This window comes from Physella acuta, unplaced genomic scaffold (genome assembly GCF_028476545.2).
Source record: "Physella acuta isolate Inbredline_101_S28 unplaced genomic scaffold, ASM2847654v3 ptg001441l, whole genome shotgun sequence".
NCBI classification, from domain to species: domain Eukaryota; kingdom Metazoa; phylum Mollusca; class Gastropoda; family Physidae; genus Physella; species Physella acuta.
The window spans coordinates 451,321-462,255 of NW_026732956.1; the positions used below are offsets into that span (position 1 = coordinate 451,321).

The following is a 10,935-nucleotide window of genomic DNA, read 5'->3' on the forward strand; positions in this document are numbered from 1 at the left end:
AATCAAATCTTTTAAATTATTCTTATAAGGTAGAAAACATTAATCTTGTTAAGTACTTGTTTTACTCTCCTAAGCCAAACCCTAGCCCTGAATCTAACCATAACAATATCCCTCTCCCCTGCAATAGAAGAAAAACTGTGATGACATATAGTTTTGTCTCCAACGTACATTTGACTGAGAATCCATATCACAAATGTACTCTTAAAAACTATTTTAAAGAACTTACTATGTATGGTTCATCTCCCAATCCTTCATTGGCTCGTTTCTCTGTTATTGAATCGGGGAGGATAATGGGAAAGGTTTTCCAATGAAATAGCAAAGATTCAGCGAGCTTAAAAATACACAGAAATCATATATTAAATAAAAATACTTCCAAAATAAAGCATATAATTTGGATTTCACATCAAACACAACAGGAAATGCACATAAGGTGTAGCCCTGTATATGTTGTGAAGAATGCCTGCAATTAAGTGCCATTGATGCTAGTCCTATCTTATGTAGCAAATCTACAATACATCTTATGTATACTGACAATTAGGACCTTCACCTTTTTAATAGAGTCCACTACTTTTTCTGTAGGAGGCTCTGGTTTTTCTACACCTACATTAAATGTTAGAGGTTCTCTCTGGAAAAAAAAAAGTATTAATCAAGTATTAAAGAGCTTATCCAAAAAGGTAAGAGGATAAATCTGCAGACAAAGGATAGCTTTGACTTAAATGTAATATGAAGTTATGCCTAGGCTTGTTTAAGTGAGGGATATTACTTAATTTCTCTGAGGTTGTACTAGTAACACAAAGTAAATATATAAACATTTTGCATGCAGCCTTTGTAGTTAAAGATGACAAACCAAACAAAATATGACCACATTTAAACTCACTTGTGGTTGAGGCATGTAATCTCCAAAAGGACCCAATTTCTGTTTTTTCTCCATATTTAATCACATTGATAGTGTGAACAAATTTTTATATATCATAAATTCCAGTTGTTTACATCTATAATCTGTAAATAACTACTGTCTGGATCCGCTACTGGCAGAAATTTAAAAAAAATGTTACATATTTTATTATATGTCCCATTTTAAAGGTTAAAGGTAATTACTATTTAATAAGCTTATTTAAGATATTCATCTATTGTATGTTAAAGTAACATTAATTACAAACTACATATTAATTTTAAAATGTACATGTCTTAAAAACTAAAAGAGATGTGTAAATAATGGGCAGACCTAATATTATAAATAAAGGTACAAGTTGATTTATCATCACCTTTATATTTAATATTTATAAATATAGGCTTCCCTTTGCCCCCCCCCCCCCCCCCAGAAAGAGTTAAAGAAAAAAGGCCTAGCATTCAAACAGGAATGAATAATTGTACTTGTTGAAGCCGATGGGTGTTGAGAGAAGATGATTAATGTAATAATAAGACTAAACAACAGCCTGCTGAACTAAATTAACATGATTGTAAATGTTAATGACAATGAAAGATAAATTGTGAATTTTAAAAGTTTGACAGTAGACTAAAGTGTAGACAAGTAAAAAGTTCCCTTTCGAACCTTACAGCCCATTGGGCAGATCAATACAGGGTTCACTTTTCTGCGACCTCAGCACTATGCCAAGTAGCCTTTACATTCCCTAATTTGAGTCAGGTAGACAAGACAGAGTAGTTATAAAGTACATCAAGTGTGATAATTGCCAATTGGGTATACTGATGTCCAAATATAATCCAAAAATTCTATTATCGGACATCAGTATCTAAAATAATCCAACAGTGTACACAATAGTTAAGTTAGGCCTGGACCTATTGAATATTGTCAATATTTATTATATTTAGGACTAATATAATAAAATAATGATTGTGTGGCAAGGCATATCATAATCAGATTATGTCATGATTATGATATTATATGGCATTATAAATTATTTGTATTTTATATAACCCCCCCCCCCCCCCTCCCCATGCCTAAACTAAATTACTTTAAAATTACTAAAGACTAGGCCTAATAATTTTTAATTTACTACAATAATATTGATCTTGGCCTAGCTTCTAGATCTATATATTACAATATGTATAAGGCCTATATTATAAGGAAGCAAGAATAATCCTAATGTTTACAGTCCGTTCTTTGGATGCTAGATCTACATGATTATTTACTTCTTTCTAAACAGTTTCTTAACAGCTGATTGTGTTGACCGTCCCTCACTAAAGAAAACACTAAAATCTTTACACTTTACGCTATAAAGAGTAGCTTTATAATCGGATCTAAATAATAAATTAAATTAAAGAGAATATAGATTCTAATTGCTTTGACCATACTTTTTTCAAAATATTATTATAAAATAAGGATTAGCGTATTGTTCTGTGGGCTGTTATAGGTTAGGTTAATGAATAATGCGGCATTTTATTTCGATTCAAAAACATAATAACATACTTTTATCATAGCTCCGCTTATATGATAACAAAATGGCCGCGCTCATGAAAAAGTGGACAAAAACATACATGTATACAGGATGTTTGCTTAAGCATAGTTTATTGTATTTTAGGTAAAGAGCAATAACAATTAGGGCCTAATTAGTAATTAGGCCAACTTGTCCTTTTACTTTATATTATTATATTAATATTACAATAATTACAACTATCCGGCCAGGCCCTGCACTTGCCTTACTAATACTAGATTCTACTTTCACTTTGTGAAAATCCGAAGTATCTCATCTGCATTATTGCTGCATTAATTAGTGTCATCTAGTGTACTGTACTACTGCTGTTTAGTTTACTGTACTCAACTGTACTGTCACACTGTGTAGTGTAGTACTTAATTAGTCACTGAACGTGTACTGTAGTGCGTTTGATCTACGACAAATTGATGACAGACAGAGGAAGCAAATTAAATAAAAGCGTGCAAAAAAAATTAAAAGTGGCTGTTTTACTTATTATCTGTAATCAATTTTAATGAATAAGCAAATACAAAATATATTTTATTAGTAATTATAATAACATAAAACTTTTCAGGTCAGATAAGATGGTAAGAAATAGCAGCACATCACCAATGAATATGTTAGATCTAACAAAAAGAGGACTCTTTGAAAGTGTTTTTCCTGATCAAAGGTTTGTTTCAATTTCATGTGCATAGTTTGCATAGCTCTCTTTCTCCTCTATCACACTATAGATACATATGTGTATATTGATGTATAGTTAGAGATAGATAGACAGACATATAGATAATGATGCAATATATTTTTCAGAATTCCTGATCTACCAAGGCTGCTCTCAAGTCCCCAATCAATATACTGTGGGTTTGATCCCACAGCCGATAGTCTTCATATTGGCAATTTATTGTCTCTAATTGCTCTTATACATGGTCAGAGGGCAGGACATAATCCAATTGCAGTGGTGTGTCTCTTTAATTATTCAAATAAAATTTAATATATACAGAAAAATTATCTTTTGTTTAAACAGAATTGATCAGATTCAGGTCTTTAAATCATTTTGCTTTGTTAGATGCTGCTGTTTCATTTCTTTTTCTTCATGTATTTAGATAGGAGGTGCCACTGTTGTTATTGGTGATCCCAGTGGGAAAACCAAAGACAGAGAGCCTATTCAAGCAGAAGTTATAGAGAACAATGTAATTGCTCTGATGGAGAACGTCAACCGTATTGTTCACAATCATGAACAATATATTTGCCGGGATAAAAAGCCTTTACCTAAATTCAGGTTGTTGTTTAACTTTCTTCGTATGTCCTGTGTGTATTCCAACTATTTTGAGTTAAGAAGGTATACAAAAAAGTTATTTTTGTCACAGGCCTTAACTCCCACATCAATCATTATTGCCATAGTCACTAGTATAAAAAACCTTGTCTCATTAGGCAACTCATATGCATGCCAGTTTGGTGTATGTGTGCTCTGATAATACCCTGATAGACATATTCTGCCATTCTTGTCTATACATTTTTTTAGTTTTGTTTACATCTTCTCCATTTTATTCTCTGTCAAAACAAAGCCTTTATGGGTGGATATCAAACGCAACCTACTTCAAGCCTGTCAAATCACAACATTTAGGAGAAAGAAAAAAAAGAGACCGTTACTTGAATTTCATATGACTATTAAAAGTAGAGACAAACTGAAACACATAAATATAATGATCAATTTAATTTTACTATTTCAGAATACTCAATAACAAGGAATGGTACTCCGATCAAAATGTCATTACATTTTTGGCAACAGTTGGAAGACAGTTTAGAGTTGGAGAGATGATAGCTAAGCATAGGTGTGTTTTTGTTACAGTTGAGATGCTTTTATTGCACATGAAAATATGTACTGGTAATTACATAAATTCTGCCAAATATGTTCTTTTAATATGATAAAATTATTCCTCTTTAGCCTCATTCTACTATTGTGTTGATTAAAAAATTATTGTTACTTTTAAATTTAGTGTAAAAAGCCGCCTAAACAGTAAACAAGGAATCAGTTGTACAGAATTTATGTATCAAGTTTTTCAAGCTTATGACTGGTTGCATTTATACAGAAATTACAACTGCAGTATTCAAGTAATTTTTTTTTTTAATTTATTTAAATGTAAGAATTTTCATTATCTGTTTTATTTATTGTTCCAATTATAATAAAAATATTTTTTAGATTGGAGGTGGAGATCAAATGGGTAACATCTCATCTGGGTTTGACCTCATTGACAAAGTAACAAAAAAACAAGTATTTGGTGAGTTTTCAATGAATTTAGATATTTGTGATTATTTTTTTTTAACTGGCAATTAAATTTTCAGTTAGGTTTTTAATTCAGAAATGAGTTCAGGTTTAAGTCTATAGATTATGGTTTTTTAAATACATTTTGAAGAGTAAATGTTTCAACTCACTATTCCAACTTTGTATTTGTTTCATTCTTATTTATTAAGGTTTACTTGTACCACTTTTGTTAACATCTGGTGGTGAAAAGTTGGGCAAATCTTCAGGCAATTCATTATGGCTAGATCCTACAAAAACTTCACCATATGAACTTTACCAAGTAATTTTTTACAATTTTTAAATTTTTACTTATTATTCAGAACTTGAATGATAAAATGTCAAATGCAAAGTCAATAGGTAATTAAATGAGAGAACTGTGATGAATATTTAGTTCATTGTTTGCATGTAATGCTGTTTAAATCTGAATATGAAATGCTCATTGTATGTAATAGTTTATTTGTTCCCACAGTATTTTTTTAACATTGCTGACTCAGATGTGGAAAGATACCTGAAGTTGTTTACTTTTCTCCCTCTTAGTGAAATTGAAGCAATTATGGAGAAGCAAAATGTAAGCTGTTTTTTAACTTCATTTATACTATGTATAACAACAGGATTTTAAGTGTGTAATCTGTGTTTATATTTTACTTGACAGAGATCACCAGAACAGAGACATGCACAGAGAAAATTGGGGGAACAGGTCACCTTGCTGGTGCATGGAGGTAAGAATACATCAACTACTTCAGTTGTATTTTAAGCCACAGATACTCCTGTAAATAGATGGCAATGAATTAGCTCAATGAATTAAATAACTAAAGGATAGTTTTATTTACTTAAGTTTCATTTTCGTGATGGTAGTAACACAATAATAAGGTTCAAATCGGAATTATAAATTAGTTTACATTATCTTTTATCACTAGCAAGTTGCATATCTTTGCTTTTTTCACCGTTTTGGTGTTTTAAAGCAGTGATTGATAAATGTAATTATTTGTGAGCTACCATTTTGATAGAAATATGTTTCATACATACATTTCATGGTAATAATCTTTTAATTTAACAAATGTACTGATACAACAGATTGCTTTGCTTTAAATATAAACAGGTGTTGTAGGTGTAGTATTTCTTTGTGTGCTAATAATCTCTAATGTTGTCTTGATTTAAATAAGATAAACATATCTATTTTCAGTTGCATTTTTGTTTTGTTTGCTAAAAGCATGACCAGTCTAGATATATTGATTGACACTAATAGATGCTAATATACTTCAACTGAGAATTCATCAAAGGCATCTAAAATACAACACCCAATTTTAATAATACTAGTTTAAATTAACATGTATTTCTATAACTACAAATCAAGGGCTGTTTACATATAAATTCTTTTACCTCTGCAGAAGATGGTATTGATTCTGCTTTGAAGTGCACAGAGGTTTTGTTTGGTGATGCTGTACCTGCTATTGCCTCCATGAAGCTAACAGATTTACAACAGCTGTTTAAAAATGCTTCAACCTCAGAGCTGATATATGATCCAGAAATGACAGTTTTTGAATTGTGTGTGAAAATAAAATGTTTCAAGCGTGAAGGTAAACAAAATACAAGATTTTCAAATACAACTAGCCATTTGTGAGTTGTGGGAAATGGATTATACAATTTTCTTACATTTGTTTTATGTGCACCCCTCAGTACTGTTAAACTATTCTGTTAACAAAAAAAATGATTTGCTAATTTCAGGAGATGTAGAGAGGACCATAAAAGAAGGGGGAGTCTATATAAATCAACAAAGATTTACCGAACCCTACCATATACTTAGAGAAAGGGAGCATATTTTGCCTAATAATATAACTCTGGTTAGAGTAGGTGAGTATTACTCTAGTCTGGTATGCCTTATTGCATAATATAAAAAAAGTTTTTTTTTGAGTAAATTTTAAAAAATGGTGCTGTTTTCCTTTTCTCTTTTTATATTTTTTACTTTTTATTTACAGGGAAAAAAACCTACCATGTTGTACATTGGCTTATGAGGTAATTAAGGCAAGATTTAAAAAGAATGTGAATGTTAGAAAAGTTTTCTCGAATGGATTTCTAGATGCAAAATGTGTATGCTCCAAAATAAAATTATAAATTGTTGCTATTGGGAATTTTAACACTAATAGTTTATTGCCAAATCTAGCAAATAAAAATACATATTACTTCTGTATATTCTGTTCTGTATATTTATTTCTTAAATATTATTAGGGCATTATGTAGACACTATTTTGAAATATAACTGATCTTATAATAGACATGAAAATGGTCACATTTAAACTCTGTGTTGCTCTTTCTAAATTAAAAAAAAAATTCACAATAATTTTATTTTTCTGAATGTGTCATATTGTAAGACAAGTCTAGTTATATAATGATTATTTTTTATTAATTATTTTTAAAAAGAAAAGTTTAAATAAAAATTAAGCATGTTGATACACATAGAATTTTTATTGATTTTTACAATGTAGCATCTGTTACAGTTTTATAGTAGAAACTATGCCTTATTCAAATACTAACATTATCCAATAAATATACACTATTAATAAATATTTTTCTAACAAAAATGTAGACTCAAATTTTCCGTGTTAATTAGACTGCTGTTAATTATTAAATTCATGAAAATGAACTGACCATGAAAACATTAACAGAAAGTAGTAGCACCTTATTTAAATATAACCTACTATACTTAACATAACATTTAACATTTTTTTCACTTGCTCTGGTTACTGAGTATCATGAAAAATTTATATTCAGACCATAAAATCTGTATAAAAAAAGGTTTAAAAAAATCACAGACAACTTTTATGGTTTTTATACATAAGTATCTTGAACCTAAATATTTTCCAATTAGTAATTTACAAAGGCTTTTTTGCCTGATAACAATTTGAACAAAATATTTTTTTAAATTTAAATAAATATTGTTAACAAACGTATTTGCTTGTCTTACTGTTTAAAATGATACTGGTACTGCGAAAGTATGGTTAAGTACTTACGATAATTTTTTACATTTACTTATTAATTAGTTCTTAAAGCAACATTTACATCAACCTTTAGATTATGTTAAATTTTGCTTTAACAAAAATTAACTGATCTCCCAAAATGCAGCTCATAAACAAGCAAATACAGAACTTGATAGGTTAAATAAATAACAGAAATAAATGTATGTATTAGATATTACAATTTGGCTTTTATAAATCTTCATATAGAAGTGGGTGTCTCAGTATCATGCAACATAAAAGGCATGACTGAACTTTTGGAAGTTAATCACTAGCAGGGTATTAAGATGTTGGCATGACAAATGTGAATAATATTCTCAATCCTTATAATGTCCACTTGCAAAGGAGAAATACTTTTTTATTCAAGAAAAATATCCACATCTGTAATGGGAAGAATATTTGTACCATCATGAACAACTCTATTATCTTCAGTAAATCATCTGAATTCATACACTCCTGTATTTCTTTCCTGTACGTGCTGAAGATTTAAAGACTGAAACCTGAAATTGAAATGTTTAAAATAACCGATAAGTAATGAAACCAAAGATCATTTGTCTTAAGTAAACAAATGTTTTGGTTAAAATATATTGATTGTATTATTACCATTCAGAGCTTCTATGATAGTAGTAGCCTTCTATTGTAGCTGTTGACTTTTGGAAGCAGATGTAATAAAAGCCGGCAAAGGATGCTCCATTGATGTCTTTAATTGTATGATCAGGTACAAGAAAGTGTTCCTATGGCAAATATAGTACACTTTTAAAATTATATGTTTAAGGTTAAGATTATATTGTAAAATGATATTCTTACTCATAGCTTTATTTCTTACCTTCCACCTCATATACACATAATCAGAAGCTTTCAATGCATCATAATCAAAGTTGTCAGAATTGAAATTTTTTGCACAGTTGTGAAAAGATGCAAACTTGCCCTGAGAAAATAAATGTAAAAAGAAAACAGTTGAGCTTAGTTCGCCACAATTTCCTCACTTTTTTGTAATCATAAAATAGTTGTGAAAAAAAAAATCAACAAAAGAATATCATTCCTTAAAACCACAAGTCTGTGGAACATTAAAAAATTCAAGTTATATTAATCTTCATGGTTAGGATTTTTAAGAGCCTTGGAATAAGTCATGGGTAGAATCCACCAGTGTACATTTGCATAGAGAAAAGAAAGGAGACAGTATACACAAAGTGTAAAAAGTATAAATATCTATTTCTATTATTAGAACATTGCTACAAATACATTAAGGTGGTGTCACTCAAGGGAGAGGCTCAATCAATCTTTAGATATAACTGTTGAAGACAGGAATTTCGTAACTAGATGGTGGCAGTGTGTGAAAAATTCTTTTGACTAGTGTGACTGAATCATTTATGACAGAGAAGTAACTAGCAATCAAAACAGCACAGGTATAAAAGTGTGCTAGTGAGTCAACTGGCAATAAACAGGCATTCAATATAAATTATTTATTAATGGAAATGGCTAAGAAAATAAAAATGACAAACATTTAACTTAAAAAGTCTTTCTAAATTACATGGTTGTGATTTCATAATTAGTTGGTTGAAGGAATGGTGGTCTGGTGGAATCCAAGAAAATCTTAAATAATACTGGATGAAAATAACATCACGGTAGAAAAAATGGTGACAAAAAACAGAAAATGTATAAGACATGCCATCGCAGCCATTCCACTTGGTAGTTTACAAAAAGGAAATGATGACTGGATTTAAAATATATGCTATTCAATAACAACTTATATAAGGGAAAAATGAATAAGTTACAAACTTCACATGTTAAAAAGGCTAACAATTGTTAAACTGGTTAGAGACCGAATGCAAAAACAATAACATTGACAATTTATTGAAATTAATGTGAAACATAACAATATTACCCAGTGTTTTCTGTCTACATCTTCATCAGCATCCCATTTGCGTGTTAAAAAAGGATGACGACTGCTGATAATTTCACCATCAAAATAAGTGGTCAGTGTAGGGTATTCATCTGTAAGACCTTTAATTTTTAAATACCCACATAAAAAAGCTTTTTCCACATCAACATGCTGAAAAATAAAAATTTAAAAACCTTGTGAATATTCCATGCTAACAGTAATAATAGATGAGTATCTAAATTAGAAGCTTAAAAACTACAACCGCAATTGTCAGTTTAATCTGGAAGTATAACTAGGCCTATACTGATTAAATGAATATAGTTTAACAAACAAAAGGACGGCACGGTACAGCATACGACCGCTAACCTGATAGTCTCAAGTTTGAATCCAGGTTCAAGCCCACAGAACATCACAGAGTCTACCTAATTCTGATACTGATAGGTACCTAATTCACCTTAGGGAAAGTAAAGATGGCTGGGCTTAGTGCTGATCACACTATCTCTTTATATCCCAAAGTCACAAAAAAAAGGAGAACTCTACTTCACATGCCCCTTGGAAGGCCAGGTAAAAAGGGAATTTAACGTGAAAGAACATGTTTGATAAATCTTGGTCTGGCTGTTTAAAGTAAACCAACAAAGTACAAAGACTATGACACTATGAGTGCTTTTTCTGAAATTTAATTTTTTTTAATACCTGTAAAACAACTTCCACATCATATCGATTCCCTTTACTCTTTTGATGTCCTTGAAATCGTGAGCCATTGTACAACAATGAAGTTGGGATACCCATCAAACTGGAATATGCTGGAGTAGGTGGATCAAGTTCCGAATCAGATATATCATTCATGTCATTATTAAAAAGGCCAATCATTAGTCCTTCATGGTGGTTTCGTTGGTTCATAATTTCCCTGATTTGTTGCATTTGAATATCTTGGACATCCATATTTAATATAATATTTATTAAAATTACTTTTCCAATGTTACTTTTTTAGGCCTAAAAATTTAATTTTAATGATGTAGCCCCTAGTTCCAAAAGTAAAATAAACTTTCGTCTTTAGTAAACTGCGTAGTCTGTTGTAGTTATAGGAATCAACGCAGTTTCAAAGGTGTTACCGTTTACACACCTAGTTTTTGCGATTATGCTATTGAATATAGTCTAGATCTAGTAGATCTGGATCTACATTGATGTGTAAAGTTGAGCCTAGTCTAGACACTAGTCTACAAGTACAATGTAGAATATTGTTGATGTATACAAAACAAAACTTCCGATTCTTTTGTAAGGTTTTCTACTTTCTTGGTCTGTGAGAGCTAC

General features: G+C 30.5%; 3 protein-coding genes across 7 annotated transcripts in view; 1 reads left to right on the forward strand and 2 right to left on the reverse strand.

The window, feature by feature from the left end:
* Positions 1-2,212, reverse strand: part of LOC131927817 (uncharacterized) — a 51,321-nt gene extending 49,109 nt beyond the window's left edge. Inside the window, exons 1-5 of one of the 5 annotated variants that reach the window (XM_059283668.1) lie at positions 2,113-2,204; positions 1,553-1,631; positions 878-1,025; positions 548-625; positions 227-331 (exon numbers count right to left, since the gene is read on the reverse strand). In XM_059283668.1, the coding sequence (XP_059139651.1) occupies positions 227-331; positions 548-625; positions 878-931 (237 nt within the window). In that variant the 5' untranslated portion in view covers positions 932-1,025; positions 1,553-1,631; positions 2,113-2,204. Of the gene's footprint in view, positions 1-226; positions 332-547; positions 626-877; positions 1,029-1,552; positions 1,632-2,112 lie in introns of all 5 variants that reach the window. The other 4 variants (XM_059283665.1, XM_059283669.1, XM_059283666.1 and 1 more) reach the window with 4 other exon arrangements.
* Positions 2,213-2,444: 232 nt separating this feature from the next.
* Positions 2,445-7,164, forward strand: LOC131927835 (tyrosine--tRNA ligase, mitochondrial). The gene is made up of 13 exons (XM_059283693.1): positions 2,445-2,540; positions 3,007-3,102; positions 3,240-3,387; positions 3,533-3,708; positions 4,160-4,261; positions 4,427-4,541; positions 4,630-4,708; positions 4,902-5,011; positions 5,201-5,299; positions 5,384-5,450; positions 6,120-6,308; positions 6,457-6,582; positions 6,708-7,164. The coding sequence occupies exons 1-13, from the start codon at positions 2,461-2,463 to the stop codon at positions 6,746-6,748; spliced, it is 1,428 nt and encodes a 475-aa protein (XP_059139676.1). The 5' UTR covers positions 2,445-2,460; the 3' UTR covers positions 6,749-7,164.
* LOC131927836 (glucose-induced degradation protein 4 homolog) lies at positions 7,164-10,872 on the reverse strand. Its single transcript, XM_059283694.1, has 5 exons — positions 10,318-10,872; positions 9,628-9,795; positions 8,569-8,670; positions 8,346-8,476; positions 7,164-8,242 (listed from the first exon to the last, which is right to left on the reverse strand). The coding sequence occupies exons 1-5, from the start codon at positions 10,564-10,566 to the stop codon at positions 8,179-8,181; spliced, it is 714 nt and encodes a 237-aa protein (XP_059139677.1). The 5' UTR covers positions 10,567-10,872; the 3' UTR covers positions 7,164-8,178.
* Positions 10,873-10,935: the final 63 nt, after the last annotated feature.

Coding starts and splice junctions, on each gene's coding strand:
- LOC131927835 (XM_059283693.1), top strand. CDS start 2,461: ATGGCCGCGCTCATGAAAAAGTGGACAAAAACATACATGTATACAGGA. Junction 2,541..3,006: donor CATAGTTTATTGTATTTTAG/GTAAAGAGCAAT, acceptor AAAACTTTTCAG/GTCAGATAAGATGGTAAGAA. Junction 4,542..4,629: donor ATTACAACTGCAGTATTCAA/GTAATTTTTTTT, acceptor AATATTTTTTAG/ATTGGAGGTGGAGATCAAAT.
- LOC131927836 (XM_059283694.1), bottom strand. CDS start 10,566: ATGGATGTCCAAGATATTCAAATGCAACAAATCAGGGAAATTATGAAC. Junction 8,671..9,627: donor ATGTAGACAGAAAACACTGG/GTAATATTGTTA, acceptor TTATTTTCTCAG/GGCAAGTTTGCATCTTTTCA. Junction 8,243..8,345: donor TATCATAGAAGCTCTGAATG/GTAATAATACAA, acceptor TTTCAATTTCAG/GTTTCAGTCTTTAAATCTTC.